The 16,101-nt window shown below is 33.6% G+C and overlaps 1 protein-coding gene across 1 annotated transcript; it reads right to left on the reverse strand.

The window, feature by feature from the left end:
• Nucleotides 1-20: 20 nt before the first annotated feature.
• Nucleotides 21-8,476, reverse strand: LOC131610817 (putative GTP diphosphokinase RSH1, chloroplastic). Its single transcript, XM_058882867.1, has 24 exons — nt 8,234-8,476; nt 7,812-7,993; nt 7,205-7,390; nt 7,024-7,089; nt 6,813-6,905; nt 6,577-6,708; nt 6,352-6,453; nt 6,158-6,235; nt 4,942-5,013; nt 4,633-4,740; nt 4,368-4,465; nt 4,128-4,188; nt 3,968-4,030; nt 3,814-3,870; nt 3,593-3,694; nt 3,314-3,472; nt 3,025-3,156; nt 2,801-2,887; nt 2,624-2,695; nt 1,724-1,810; nt 1,176-1,629; nt 845-906; nt 671-739; nt 21-563 (listed from the first exon to the last, which is right to left on the reverse strand). Exons 1-24 carry the CDS (start codon nt 8,259-8,261, stop codon nt 459-461), a joined length of 2,655 nt encoding a protein of 884 aa, XP_058738850.1. The 5' UTR covers nt 8,262-8,476; the 3' UTR covers nt 21-458.
• Nucleotides 8,477-16,101: the final 7,625 nt, after the last annotated feature.

Below are 16,101 nucleotides of genomic sequence, written 5' to 3' on the forward strand. Positions count from 1 at the left end.
TACTAAACCGAGAAAGTATATTCTGAGAAGCCACATTTCAATAAAGTAAAATTATGTATATAAAAGAAGATATGGAACTTTTTACAAGTAAAAAAGAAAAGAAAGAATTCAGAATGCTCGCCTGCTGACCCTATCCTATATAAAGAATGCCATCATACCGAGCACTTAATCACACGTTTGGTAGGAATGGAATTAAAGTAAAGATATCCTAGCAAGCTCCTTGTGTAAATGCTGCACAAGTACTTTACAGTGTATACTCTTTTATCCTATCACTCTTGTCTATATACAACAATGCCTTCAGTTTCGAGTTTCTGAGACTTTGGCTCAATTGGCTGGACGCTGCCTGTTTATTGGGTTAGTGAATTGGAACAAATATATGAGAACTGTAAACCAAAATTTAGACATATAAATGTCTGCGCTTCTGCGGACAAAACTTAGTTCAAGATCTGATCATTCATCTAGCATTCGAGAACGCCATGGTTTTCCATCAAGCTTGGCCAGCTGCAGCCAGTAGACCATCCCAAAACACCCAGTATTTGATCTACTCTAGAGCAAGCATTCACCTGAGGAACAGAATGCTCTGTAAGTTGACCATGAATACTTAAATTCAATGAAACAATGATCACAAATTAAGAATCAAGCAAAACCAGGGTTAGAGATGATACAGTACCAAATTTTCTAAATTTCCTTCTATATGAAATAGCATAACAGCCATTCCCCTTCCTCGATCAATCTCAGCCTGGTCATTGATAAGCCATAATAAATAAGTACTTGTAAGATGTCAAAGACAACATCCTATATTTGAGTATAATATAACTTATGGGGACTTGGTTTAACCACTCACCACACAAGAACATATGGTTATGTCTGCTGTGGCCAATGCTGTACTGACCTCCCCCATCATGCCTAAAATAATGGTTTACAAGTTTAAAACCAAGATAGTGAATTAATGTATTGCTTACTAGATGGAATAGTAACAGTTAAAGAAGCAATGTGTATAGACATTCATTTCACCATCCTGTCATTATGTCATGCTCTTACGAAGTGGATATACTCCAATGATATCATTTTACTTTTATTATTATTGAAGTTGAAAAAATGCAGTTATCGAAAAGTTCATTGGCCACAATGTGCATAACATCCATTTTACTGGCATGGAAGATCAGGAAGCTTACCTCTTCGATCTATGCATACTATAGATAACCATTGGATGGAGTGTCCTTCTATATTGTGCCACGAGGCAATTTTATGAGCTTTCCATCTTTCTAAGCCCGGCAGGACTTCTTTGTATTTTGGATTGTTTACTTGAATCATATTGGCAACATGGTTTCCCTGCAGCATCATGTCCCCTTTGCCATTCAAATTTAAATGATGCACATGCTTATTTTGTTTTCCATTGAGCTTAGGGGTCCATGCACTTCCATTCTTACTCTGGAGGACAGTCTCACTTCTTTCTGAAGTTGATATTTCCACACCGTTCAATAATGTTTTCCCGCTCTTATCTTTAGAACCACCGGAACCATTTGGCAGTTTTTCAGATTCTCTATCTCTGTCAGAATCACTTAGAAATTCATTAACTGCTTCTGTAGTGATATCAGCCGCGGAAAGTGCAGCTTGTTCCTTCAGAAACTACAAAAAAAAGTATAAAATGATTAAACTATAGATATAGCATCAAATTTGTAGGAGTTTGCGAATCATGCTCAAAATTTCTCATATGACCTACTTTCATTATTTTATGTCTCGCACTCCGTGTTTTAGCATGTTGCAACCACTGCTTATGCCTTTGAAAAGCTGATTTGCTGGAAAGTGCCTGGTAACAAAGTTATGAGCTCCAATGAAGTGAAAGGTGGATAGTTGCAACCACTGCTTATACATGATATTTTGACTAACTCAAAGATCATTTATGAAAATTTATGTAAATAAGAAAGCTGGAATAATTTCCTTATACTAGCATAATATTGCTTATCAAACCTAAGCCATTAACACAATGTCCATACAAAAAAGATATGGATAACTGATTCCATAATATATTCTAAAGAAAATAAACACAATGAAAATGAAATAAATCTCGAAGATTGCTTCCATAATGATATGGATAACTGGTTCCATAATATATTCTAATGATACACTAAGATATTACAAATTTATCATGATGATATGCTAAGACTCGTATTCTAAAATAGAATGTTCGTGAATATAGAGATTTTAATACCCAAAATATTTGACAGCTCGTGATTTGATAATAAATCTGAAACTTAATAACCGTAGGCAATCATATAACTTGATTAACATCGCAGCTTGCAAATTAGATTTGTGTTCTGGGTTTTTTAACATGATAAATAATAAGGATCCCCAATTACCCACTTTTTCTCCTTTTAAATTACCTTTTTATTTAATTTCATGGTAAGAGAAAGATTACAGAGATGTTAATCTATAAAATCAATAGGAAAATTAGTAATTAACATGTGAAAAGGTGGGCACGTAATAATCTGTACATGTGCAAGGTTGCACATTTTAGAAAAACCGTTCTATTTTTATATTTTCAAAATTTAATCACTTTCCAGTTGCATTAGATCCATCAATCCAAATAGCAAATATATGGGGCGAGTTTAACAATACTGACATTATATGTGATTATCTCTACAACTTCAGCATTAGCAAGCACGCGTGCAGGAGAAACAAGGTTGCCGTTGACCTGCATTAAACCAAACGTCTCAATAATACAATAATAAAAATGCTTTTGCTTTGTATGTCTTTTACTGACCGACACTAAATTCCATCAGTATGAAAATGGTGATACCTTTGCAGCTACCATCTTGTTGCCAATTTCAGTGTGTATCATATAAGCATAATCAATTACAGTAGCACCTTGAGGAAGATTCCTAATCTACATAAAAATATGGTGAAAAAAGGAAATATCACGAAACTGCAGATGGTTTAATTTCTGATTCAGGATTCTTAATTATCTTTAGCAAATTGGATGAAGAAATGCTGTCGCATAGTATACGATATAGTTCACATTACCTCTCCCCTGGGTGTAAATACAAAGACTCGACTGCCCAAAAGATCTCTTGTAACAGTGTCCACAAATTCCCTAGAACTCATGTTGCCAACAAACTCTTCTTGCCACTCCCTAATAGCATTGAGCCAGCCAATCTGTAGAAAAGGCTCAAGAAATAAGTACTGAGATCTTAATTTTTGGAGCAAAGCCAAGACCAACAGCGTACTAGCATTAAAATTGAGTAATAGTTATACTAAGCTCTCTCTTCAAAACATGATTTCTATCATAATCAATCAGGGATAGATAGCATACTCTGAGTGCAATGTTGGCATTGCTAAGACACACTGTCTTCCCCCTTGAGCTTTTACTGCTGGGCACTGCACTTCCAACCAGTCCAGTAACAAATTCTCTCCCACTATAATGAGCTGCAATGCCCCTCTCAGCTATCAAATCCATTTCTTCTGTTCTAATCTACAAAAATAAATGATAAATTGAAGTGGCTAAACTCATTAGATAGGGCAGTAGGGAAATTTCCTTAAAGAAAATGGAACATGCAAAAATAAAATTTTGAAATAACCAAATAAAGACTACCTGGATTTCAAGCCTGAACATACTCTCATACAAAAACGGAATCACAGTGCTATGAAGACTCTTGTACCCATTCGGTTTAGGGGTTGCAATATAATCTTTCATCTACAAAAAGTAAATCGAATATTTCTTACTAAACCAAAAATCTCTCACCAATCAATGAAAACATGTTACTCTTAACTAATGTTATGTATTCTAAATAGAATAAAAAACAACATACTTACAGATCTAGGATTTGGGGTCCATATTCCATGGATCAACCCCAGAACATGATAGCAAATCTGCAGAAAACATGAAAATGAGAGAAAGGCCTTTGATATACCAAGTAAAAGGTAGAGCAAGTGGAGAAAAATCATTTGTTAATGAGTAAATGGTTACCAGCTGTGGACTGCATAATGGCCCAACCCCAATGCACGACTTTGGTTTAATAATGACACGAAGCTGGATACATCAAACAGTTGATGACTCAATAAAAAAACACAATTTATTCAAATTCTTTATAACACGTTAAGCTTTTCAAGGTATAAATCAAGGTAACCTGTGCAATTTGGTTAATCTCATTGATCAAACCTTTAGATTTGACCACAGCTTTGTAGACACTGCAAATAATCAATAATATTTCTTAATTAATAGTCAGTGAAAGAAATACCTAAATTTCCCAAATAAAGTATGCACACAGTATATGTATGTAAAATGTATGATATATCGAACAAATCAGCCAACGTGAACAGGTGGATAAACAAAATGGTTGCAGTGGCACTGAGTATCATGGATTAACCTGTAAGGCTCTTTACACACAGCACGGATTTCCGTTTTAACTGTCAAAAGGTCTAAGAATTGATCATCTTGGATTTTCTTTACCAATATTTTGTTTGCCTATCAAGAAATGGAGAAGAAAGAAGTTTAATCACTGGAATGCAATGATGCATAATCACCCAGAAAAAAAGGTTTAATAAATGAACATATAGGGAGGTAGCATTGCAGGAATAACTTATCTACTTTTCTATTTTAACAAAAAATTAATATAGGCTGACCAGCACTACCTCTAAAAGATCTTTCTCATGTTCTTTGAATAAATCGGCAACTCTTCTCTTCACCTTCGCATAATCTTCAGGATTTGTGTACATAAATGATAGGTTTTCTAGTTCTGACTGCATCATAAAAAAAGTATCATTAAGAAGCAGGATCTAAGAGAATTTCCACAATGTCAAGAAATACACGTATTTTATAATAATGTTGAAAATAAGTATTTTTATCCTGAGTTCTAGTCTATTTATGTGGACTTATGGCATTGTAGGAACAAAACATGCATGCAAGTTCTTAGCATTGGCAACAATGTAATTATACCATACCTTAATTTGATACATCCCAAGCAACTTTGCCAAAGGAGCAAATACCTGTAATGTTTCCATCGCAATGCTAGCCTGTACACAACATACTAAAGTTAGAAAACCAGTTTAGAAACAAGCCCGATCACAAACTCAACACAATTGATATACACATAACATGTTAAAATGTCAATACTTCTATATTCATCATGATATAAATACCCAATAAGGCTTATTCAGTACTTTTGACATTGTCAATTTTTCTATAAAATCCGTGATATTAACAGAAAGCAATAAAGGCTACTAAGAGAGATGGACAGCTCTTCATAAAAGAAATGCAATTCACTTTCAGTTTCAAGACATTGAAGTTAATGGCAAGTGGCCTAAATGGATATGAATTGTAGTTTAAACTTTAAAGGTTAGTGACAACAGATGTTGCTCATATGCAACATTTCTATCAAAATCCTTAATTTGTGTCTGGCTTAGGACCAGGCGACCAGCCCTAGCCTAAAGCAAGCGAAGTTTTAGGCCTCTATTTTTATATTATTTAGACATATAAATTTAGTCCTCCTTGCTCTGATTATATATCAAAAGTCCCACACACTAATCACATATTTGGCAAACAATGTGTTGGTTACTACGTCCTTGGTCACGGGATCGAATCCAACATATCTCAGTTTGCTCTTTTTATAAGGAACAAAATATTTCCAAAAATAAAAGAATATCTCTCAATGGCATCAAACACAGTGAGCCTTGATTCAAACTAAAAAATTAACCTTCGAGACACTGCATTTTAGCAATAAAGTACAGCTCATACGATATATTCATACTTAAAATGCTATAGTTAGTTGGACTCATAATCTGATTACATCACTTAACCATTGTGGCCTACTTAAAGAATTTGATCAAGCTCTAGGATTGTTTACACACAACAAAAAATTACATCAATTATAGTTAATAAATAATAGTCACACTTATGTTCAAAAAAAAAATAATAATAGTCACACTTTAAATATATATAAAAGTTATAACATATATAAAATGTTGTTAGTTTTAATAGGGCCTTATATAAAATTACACTTTATGCTTCAAAATACGTTGGGCCAGCGGCCCTGGCAAGGACAACTTTGTATTATTTATAAGTAAAAGGATTGGAATGGAAGGCCATGTTAGTTTTCTTATTTGTGGAAAAAGAATGATAAAGAGTCACCAGTAGATTATTCAAGTCAATGGAACTTACCTGTTTATGTGGAGGCATGTGTGATAGAGTGCGCATGTTATGTAACCTATCTGCTAATTTGACGATAATAACACGGACCTGCAGTGACAAACAAATTAGTTGCCAAGCTAACTCATACTATAATACGCTGGGAAAAGAGAAGTAACTTTTTCAAAAAAGAAAAAGACAAGCAACTTTTATGTAAAAGAGGTCACCTCCTCAGTCATAGCCAGAAACATTTGCCTTAGGTCCTCTGCTTTCACATCCTGAACAGAATCTTTTTCATTCTTGTACTTCAACTTTCCCAGCTTTGACACCTAGTTGGGATTGAGAATGTAATGTGAATCCAATGTATGTAGCAGACATATGAATATGGTACCAAAGCCACTGACTTTATATAATGTTTCATTAATACATTAAAATCAAGGTTACCAAAATACCTTGGTCTCTCCTTCCACAATGTGGCGCACCGTAGCACCAAATTCTTCCTCTATCCTCTCAAAAGTCACAACATCTGTATCTTCAACCGTGTCATGAAGTAACCCAGCAGCAATTGACTCCCAATCAAGTTCCTAGACAAATGGTTGGATTTATTCATTATAAATATTGATTTGTTATATGCATGTATAATTATATAAACCATATTTCAAAAGAGGTAGCATTCTTAAAAACTCACAAGTTCTCCAAGAATTCGAGCAACCTCAACTGGATGAATGATGAAGGGTTCACCACTGCGCCTTTTCTGACCGTCATGAGCTTTAAATGCCAACTGTAACATCCAGGAATAAAACAGAAACAAAACAAAAAGGTAATTTTCTACTATATCGACGAGATTCTTTTGCCCAAACAAGTATATTAAGATTGCTTTGTTAAGGTAGTCAGCTTACCATAAAAGCATTATGGACTAACTCTAGTTCTTTAGGAGGAAGATACGAGATCACGGGCTTAAGATCCTGTTGCAATTAAATAATATTTAGTACAACTCAGACACAAACAAAAAGAACGTCCCCATTAGGAGAACTATAATCAACAATACACGTGCCAGGTTCATAAAGTTCAGGATCCTACCTCCCACAAGCTTCTAGGGGAAAACTCGCTTGCAGTATCCATCGAAAAAGCCGAAGAACAAGATAATTTCCGTTGTCTAGGAGCAGATCTAGAAAAGATAGATCTAGAGAATCCATCACGATGTGTGATGCCATTGCCAAGTGTTTCATCGGAATATGAACTTACTATACTAAAGGCTTCACATGCCTGCAAATTTGCAAGATTGATAGTAACCTAGTTATTAACAACAACAACAACATCAAAATAAAACACTCAAGCAATATTAGAACATCAAATTTGATTTAATACGAACATAAAAGCAGTAAGGACCGTCCCAAACAGACAGCTAAGCTGGTACGTTGAACGACGCGAGTTCTAAGTTCTAACCAAGAGGTTCAGGGTTCGAAACTTGAAAACTAACCTAAACACTAACTAACTAACATTTTCCTACAAAAATAACTGCAATAACGATCCAACACCAACTTTCCGCACACTAACTAACTAACATTTTCCTACAAAAATAACTCCGACTCCAATTTTCCGCGTCTCAGATAGACTGTATTTATATAAGTAAAAATTGAAAGCTACATCACAAAACAAGAAATGCCTAAGGAACTGCAAAACTTACAAAACTATATCCATTCCTTCTTCCATTCCGCCCATTCAACAAGTAATGAGGACGAGCCGTAGTAGCAAGAAATCCAGTAAGAACCCTAGGAGATTTCCAAGCACACGATTGATAACTACAATCATGTCTTCCATTTCCATCCCCTCTCCACAAATTACACGCGTTTACACACTCCAACGAAACTGCACACAAAAATAAACGAACATTTCCAACGTTTCATCTTCAACAATAACAGAACTACTCAAAACCGATAAGTAACAAAGCAAATAATTCAAAATTGAATAAGCTCCGATTGATTGCGTATGGAAGAATCAAGTTGCAGGCGTAAATTTGAGTGATAATTTTGAACATTATACTGAAAACGAAAACACATGCACGCAAAATATCAAGGATGTGAGGGTTTTAGCAGTGATGAAACGTACCTGACATGGAAGGAGTAGTAGATGCCATGATTTGAAGATGAGGAATCTCATTGAAGATTGAATTCCATGAGTGTGATGATAGGTTTTGAAGGAAAAGGGGAATCGGAAAATTGAGGAGATGGTTTTTGCGGTTATGTGAAGAGAGTGAGAGAGAGTGTCTGTGTGTGTCGAGAGCGAGAGAGAGGCCAAAGAAGGACAGATAACAAACACAGCAGCAATGCAAATGGGATATCCTGTTTCGCTCAGTCCACACAAATACCGTTTTATTAAGATATTTTTATTTTTATCTTCTTCTTCTCCTTCCATCTATTTTTTTTTTATTATAAATAAATTCATGCTTCAAATTTTAATCATATTATAGTATCATGTTATAAGATAACCCTATGGCTTTGTTTGGATTAATGGATTCACAGAATTGATACAATAGTATCATGATATATGATAACCCTATGATTTTGTTTGGATCCATAGAATCGAACGGAGAGAGCAGAAGCGATATTTTATTGTTTGAATCATTTAAAATTGGATGGAGTGGAATACAATGGATGGGTATGAATTACATTTAATTCCATCATTTATCACTATATTTCTTTCCCTTAGATTTGAATGGAATGAAGAACTTATTTTGTTTCGTCTCAAGATTTTCCAAAACAATATAATGAAATTTTCATTGCGCTCTGTTTCTTCCGACTTTGCTACTTTTGATTCTGATGTGTTCAGTTCCAAACATAGATTGTAACGTATAGTAAGAATAAGACTTAATGCATCTTTTGGTCTCTTAATTTAATTTAATGTTTCGCTTGTTCCTTAACTAAAAAATGTTACGAAGTAGTCTCTTAACTAACATTTTGTTATCTTAAATGGTCTCTTCCGTTAGTTTTTGTCAAAAAAGCGTTAAGTCTTGCCTTGCTGGACATTTAGAATTTGATATGGAATTTGTTTATTTTATATTGATTTAAAATTTTGAAAATAAAAAGAAACGTGCTTAAACGTATTTGGGCAAAGTTTCAATGAGAGAAACATCATTTGCATTTTGAAGACGAAACGAAGTTGAAGACGAAACAATTGGGACGAAACGAAAGTTGAAGCCCTAGCGCCTTTGAAGACAAAACTAAGACGATCCGCAGTAAAATAATGTTTGAAGAAGAAACCCTAAGGTACGAATACTCAACTGTAAGTTACTAAAAATGTAAAAAAAAAAAAAATCCTTAGCCATCTTCCTTAATACTTCTTCTATCTTATGTAGCTTGAATAGGTCATAGAGATGAAGTTTGAATGTATTGTGCATCATTCTGGTGAATTTTTTAAGGAGTTTGCTAATTTTACCAAGTCAGGTTATAAAGGGTTAGAGACAATTTGGGATATTGATCTTGATTATTGGAGTTATTTTGAAATTTTAGGCAAGTTAAAAGAGTCAGGTTATCCAGCTGTAGATAAGCTTTGGTATTACGATGAAATGAATGTTAATGACATTGTTCTGTTGGAAGATGACAAGGGAACTAAGAGGATGAAAACAATTGCAGTGATGACAGTGGCATGCCATTTATATGTTACGCATCCTCTTTCACAACTTGACATTATTAAGGAATATATACTTTCACTAGAATACTCAATTCCCACTATGTTTGAAGATGTTGTGGATGAAGGAGTCAACTTGAATGAGGTTCCCACCATGTTTGAAAATGTTGTGGATGAAGGATACAACTTGGATGTGTGTTTCTTAAAGGGATACTATGGTAGACAGATACTAGCTTCCATTGGGAGGGACCCAAATGATCAAATAATTCCAATTGCATTTGTTGTTGTTGAGGGTGAAACTAAAGATTCATGGAGTTGATTTTTGGAATTAGTTACAGTTGATTTGGAATAAGCTGGTTTTTGGAATTATTGAAAGTTGATTTGGAAGGAGTCAGATTATACAACACTTACACCATCATAAGTGATGAACAAAAGGTTAATATCTTCATCTGTTTTAATGATATTAAAATCTATTTTAATGATTTCTCACATGATTAAATATTCATCTGTTTTAACTGTATTGCAGGGTTTGGTGCGAACACTTGAGGAGTTGCTACCTGATGTTGACCAAATGTTTTGTGTTAGGTATCATTATCTTAATATATTTACTATGTAGTCCCATTGTTGTTTAATAAGTTTCATTATAGTCCCTTTATTATGACAAGGGTTTCAAAGTAATCCCTTCAATGTGTTTGCATACATTTGTACAACAACTTCAAGAAGAAGTTCCCATGTCTTAAACTAAAGGAACTGATGTGGAAGGCTGCAACTGCTAGTCATGTCAATGCATGGGAAAAAATCATGCTTGAAATCAGGGGTGTTAATGAGGAGGCATTTAATCACCTTATCAAAATTCCACTAAGGTTCTTGAGTAAATCAAGGTTTAGGACTAGTACAGGATGTGACACTTTAGTGAATAATATGTCAGGGGCTTTCAACTATATAATTGTAACTGCAAGAGCCAAGCCAATTGTCATTATGCTTGAAGAAATAAGAGTCTATCTTAAGTAGATATGGGAGTCAAATAGGCAGAAGATTGCCAAATACGAATGTACAATTCTACCAAATATCAAAAAGAGGATGGCAAGGGAATCACAAAAAACAAATCATTGGATTGTGAGGTAATATGAATATAATATGCTTTATATTCTACATGTAATATCTTTATAATTAAATTGGCTGATGATTATATTGTGATTTCTACATGTGCTACAGGCACACAAGTGAATATGGCTACGAGCTCAAGCATATATCATTCAATGGGAAAAAGTATATTGTTAATCTTTCCAAAAAAGAATGTTCATGTAAAATATGGATGCTGACAGGGTTGTCATGTTGTCATGCAATGACATGCATGAAGGATTAGCATTTAGAAATTTATGATTTTGTATCAGACTGTTATAAAAAGAAATGTTATGAAGCTTATTTTGCATCAGTTCTTTATCTAGCTAATGGGGAAACTTTATGGACAAAAAATGATGTTGTTGATCTTCAACCACCACTCGTTAAGAGACAACTTGGTAGGCCTAAGAAAAAAGGAACAAAGAGGCTAGAGGAATGGTGAGAGATGAGCCACATCTGAAACGAGTAAAACATGGAATCAAGTGCAGTCGTTGCCATAAGGATGGCCACAACAAGGCCACATGTAAACTGCCACCACCACAATAAACTTCAAGTCAACCACCACAAGCACCTTTAAGTCAGCCACCACAAGTAACACCAAGTCAGGCAACACAAGCAACTCCAAGTCAGGCATCACCTTCAACTCAGCCACCACCAAAAAAAGAAAAGAACACTTCAAGGGGGGACTTGTGTCAAGTCAACATAATTTTTTATTTCTGTTTAATACTTTTGTTATGTTGTTTTGAGAATGCTATGTAATTTTGCATTATGGGAAACCTTTTATTATGGGAATGGTATGTAATTTTACATTATGAATCACAATGTCATTTTGAACTGATATGTAATTTTGTACTGCTTATTGAAATTATATGGCTTATATTACCATTTTGAATTTCTAATACCACTATCTGCTTATTGTAATCCTGTTAATGCTTAACGAAATGTTACACTAGTGTTTTTTTCCATTCTTTTATGCCAGTGTTTTGTTTCATTGTTACAACAGTGTTATAACAGTGTATAATGAACAAAAATTGGCAGAGTATAATGAACACAGACTTTTTATCATAATATTATGCATTAAACCAACAAAAATGTTACATAGATAAAGTCGTGACATATACAAAACTTAACCCAACAAATTATATTGATAAACTCATGACAACACACTGCATTATCTAAGCACAAAATCCCAACCTATTTGAAATACATTGTTAGAAACACAAGATTAAACCCTAAGCTCAAAATCCCAATCACAATGGACATTGTCAACCATCCTCTAGTGTGGAAAACCTCATTCTTCAATTTTGAAATTTTCTTCTTTTGCCTTTCATTCTTCAAATATTTTTTATCAACTATTTCATCACCTAACCACTTGAAGAAATTACAGCCCTTATCCAAGTGATTTCTATAATTTCTACAATCTCCAAATTTTCTCTCATAGTTAGGGATGGCAATTTGGCCCATCCCCAGTGGGTACCCACAAAAAACCCCATATCGGGTAGGGTAAATACCCATAAAAATGGGTATGGGCACGGGCACGGGTAATTACCCATTAAAATATGCGGGTATGGGTGCGGGCACGGGTACCTTACTACCCAACCCGCCCCATACCCACACAACATATTTCTATAATGTCATTTATATTATTATATAAAAATGCATGATTCTAATTTTTTTAAAAAAATATAGCGCTATTAAATCATTACACATTTTAATAAAATTGTTTATTTTTTTCTTAACTCAATAATAACATACATAATTTTTTTAATATTGTTAAAAAGACTTAAATTATATGATATTTTGTAACTAAACGATTTAATTTTACTATAAATGCAGGTAAACGGGAACGAGTATGAGCATTGAGGTACCCACAGAGTACGGGTACGGGCATGAATATTGATACCCACGCGGGTTTGGGCTCGGGTACGGGGATTTTTTTAAACTGCGGGTATGGGGACGGGTACTATAGTACCCTGCCCAAACCCTGCCCATTGCCATCCCTACTCATAGTTCACACTGTTCATATCACTGACAGTAAGAAGAACACTTTCATCTTGGCAAAAACACTTCACCCTCCCATTTCTACAAAGTATAGATCCATATGTCCCAAAGCTTTGATTGTTTGGCATTGAAGCACTGCTTGCATTCTTTGACATTAGGGAAGAAAACAAAATAAAATGCAACAAACAATAAAAAAACAAAAGAAGATGAAAGCTGGAAGATGAAACAATATGCAAATGAAAGCTGGAAGATGAAGATTCAACCCTAAAATCTAAAAACAAAAGTTGTAAGATGAAGAATCAACCCTAGAATGCAAATATAACACAGATGATGAGTCAACAAGTTACATTTGCCTACTTGTCATGTCACGTAGTCACTACATAACGTTTTTTGACAAAAACTAACAGAAGAGACCATTTAAGGTAACGAAATGTTAGTTAATGGACTACTTCATAACATTTTTTAGTTAAAGAATTAAAGCGAAACATTTAATTGAGTTAAGGGGCTTGAAGACTAATTATGCCTAAATATAATGAATTACTTATTATGGTGTACATTGTACAATTATAATAATGTGGTCTAGACTACAATATTACAGGTTATTGGATCAGACAAACCCAATAATATTGTTTACGATATTTTTAATATTAATTGTAAAGTGTGTCAATGCTACCACAAATGAATATTTAGTCATTAGATTGGTGAGAACATGGACAGTTAGTTGGTAATTTAGATGACATTCGTGTGTGTGTGTGTGTGTGTGTGTGTGTGTGTGTGTGTGTGAGAGAGAGAGAGAGAGAGAGAGAGAGAGAAAGTCATGAAATCTTTTTGGTAAGGTAACAAACATGAAATACAAAGGTAAATGTAAAAGGCGACAAGTCATAAAAAAATTAAAAAATTAAAGACAAAAGTGCAAATAACAGAATGTAAATCACCCATAAATTTAAATAGATTTGAATTATAAATAATTAAGGTGATAGAATTTTAATTACATGAAACGTAAACTTTGCTAAAAAATAAAAGACTCAAAATAAATATGCCCGAAGGTTGAAAAAACTCAAATTTAAATTGCTTGAGGCTATGTTTGGACTGATGAAACATAATGGAGCGGAGCGGAATGAAACATAACGGAGCGGAACAAAATGGAGAAGAATGGAATATAGATCTCCCTCCATTGTTTGGTTATTTTATTAAAAATGTCTCACTCCACCACATATATCCCAAATGTCAAGTGATGTGAACAACTTGCAACATTCCTATAGTAAAGACAAGAATAAAATTAACCGTGAATTTTAAAAAAAATTATTACAAGACAGAAAAAATGGAAAAATACATTGAAAATATAGTACCTCAATAGGCTTAAACAATAATATATATTTATGTTTCAAAGGTAATGTAAAAAAGATCACTATGAGATTACTACAACATATAAAAAATAAGTTAATGTAGTAGTACCTCAAACGCTTAAATAAACACACAACACCATATATTTATGTTTCATAACTAAAACAATAAAGCTCAATATCAAATTCCGACAACATTTTAAAAAATATTTAAAATTAAGCATCACATACGAGAATTCTACGACATTTAAAAAATAGAAAAAAAGGAAGCATCACAGTTTATAAATTTAAAAACTAAAAAAAATACCTCAAGTGATTGAGCCAATAGTCTTCCCCATTTATAACCAAAGTGTTTCTTTACCGAAGATGAGGAGTCCATACTAAATGAATGAGATGGTAAGACTGTGAGAATGAAAGAAAATGTAACTAACGGTGAAAAGGTAAAAAAAGATGTATCCCTCGGTGGTGGTTTAATGGAGAATGAGATATAAAGAGGTGGCGACCTTATCAAATTCTCTCTCAACCTTTAGTGATTTTGAAAAATAGTGTACAAGAAATGGTGACAATATGGAGAAAAATTGTTAGTTTGTAGGTTTGTGGAGAGAATTGGTTTCGTTTCATGTCTATGAAAAAAATAGTACTACCAATTTCTCTTTTCTTTGAACCTCTTTTATTGTAAAATATAAAAGATCCGGTCTCATATCTGGTTGAAATATCTAATTTATAAATATATTAAGGCTACAAAATATCATAATAGAAATCATTGATTTTGAGTTTCACGGATATTAGCTTTAAAATTTTAAGATACATCAATTTGCTAGTACTCTAAAACCATAATAAAATTGATGTTCATTAAGATACTCCTTAAAATTGGCCTACATGTTAAATTCAAGATACATCAATTTGCTAGTTCTCTAAAACCATAATAACCTCTAGCTAATTGTAATTAATTAACAATAAATCTAACACTCACAGTAAAGCATACTTGACACAATCAAAGAACATTAATGCTAGAGACAGTTCACCACACACATTTCTCAATATTCCTTGCCCTTAGCAAGTTCCATGAAATTAAAGTTGATGGCTCAACCCACAATACCATGATAGATGTTACCAATAAACAGTTTGTAGTTTATGAATCAGCTAGCTCAAAACTTTCAACATATAATTTTATTTATTACTATTTCAATAGAAAATACACTCAGTAGCAGAAACGAAATAAACGCACAATAGAAACAAAAACACATAAGTATAAAAACAAATCAAGTAAATAAATAACAGAATGACACATTAGTAAAAACATAATCACATAATTATAGAAACAAATTGAAAAAATCAAAACAGAATGGAAAACTAAGAGAAACTAAAACAAATAAAGCCAATAAAGACAATGTTCACATGAGTTTATTTTGTTAAATTCAAAAGGCATTAAACTTCTAAATCTCAGTAAGAACTATTGTTACTTAAAACAATTTTCACAAATTCCTTATTCAATTCATGAGTATCCATAGTGAAAAAACAATCACATAGATTATTGTCTTTGGTTATAAGCATAGCAGCCCTTACCACGTCTACCGCTTGTAATCCTTCTATTTCTTTTAAAATAGAGACAATTTGATTCTTCCTATCAGCCGTGTGTTTTTCGTGCAGAAAACAAGATGTAAGTTGATGCATATTCTCCACACTTCCAGCATAAAACTCACCTAACTTGTTCAATGGAGTTAATAAGCTATCAGAAACATCATCATTGTACTTTACGCTTTTACTGGCTCGTTTTCCAATCTTACTCGAAGTAGCCTCGTATTGTGATTGGTTTACTTGACTTGGTGCTTGAGTATCCTTATGGATAGGTGTTTCGGGTACTTGTGATTCATAATAATTCTC

Source organism: Vicia villosa, linkage group LG6, assembly GCF_029867415.1.
Source record: "Vicia villosa cultivar HV-30 ecotype Madison, WI linkage group LG6, Vvil1.0, whole genome shotgun sequence".
NCBI lineage: Eukaryota > Viridiplantae > Streptophyta > Magnoliopsida > Fabales > Fabaceae > Vicia > Vicia villosa.

Bases quoted from the DNA above. Each gene is read 5' to 3' on its own strand.
- LOC131610817 (XM_058882867.1), bottom strand. From the start codon at position 8,261: ATGGCATCTACTACTCCTTCCATGTCAG. The intron at 5,014-6,157 runs GTAAGTTCCATT...TGTTGTGTACAG, and splicing joins ACATGCCTCCACATAAACAG to GCTAGCATTGCGATGGAAAC. The intron at 4,031-4,127 runs GTTACCTTGATT...TGATGTATCCAG, and splicing joins AGATTAACCAAATTGCACAG to CTTCGTGTCATTATTAAACC.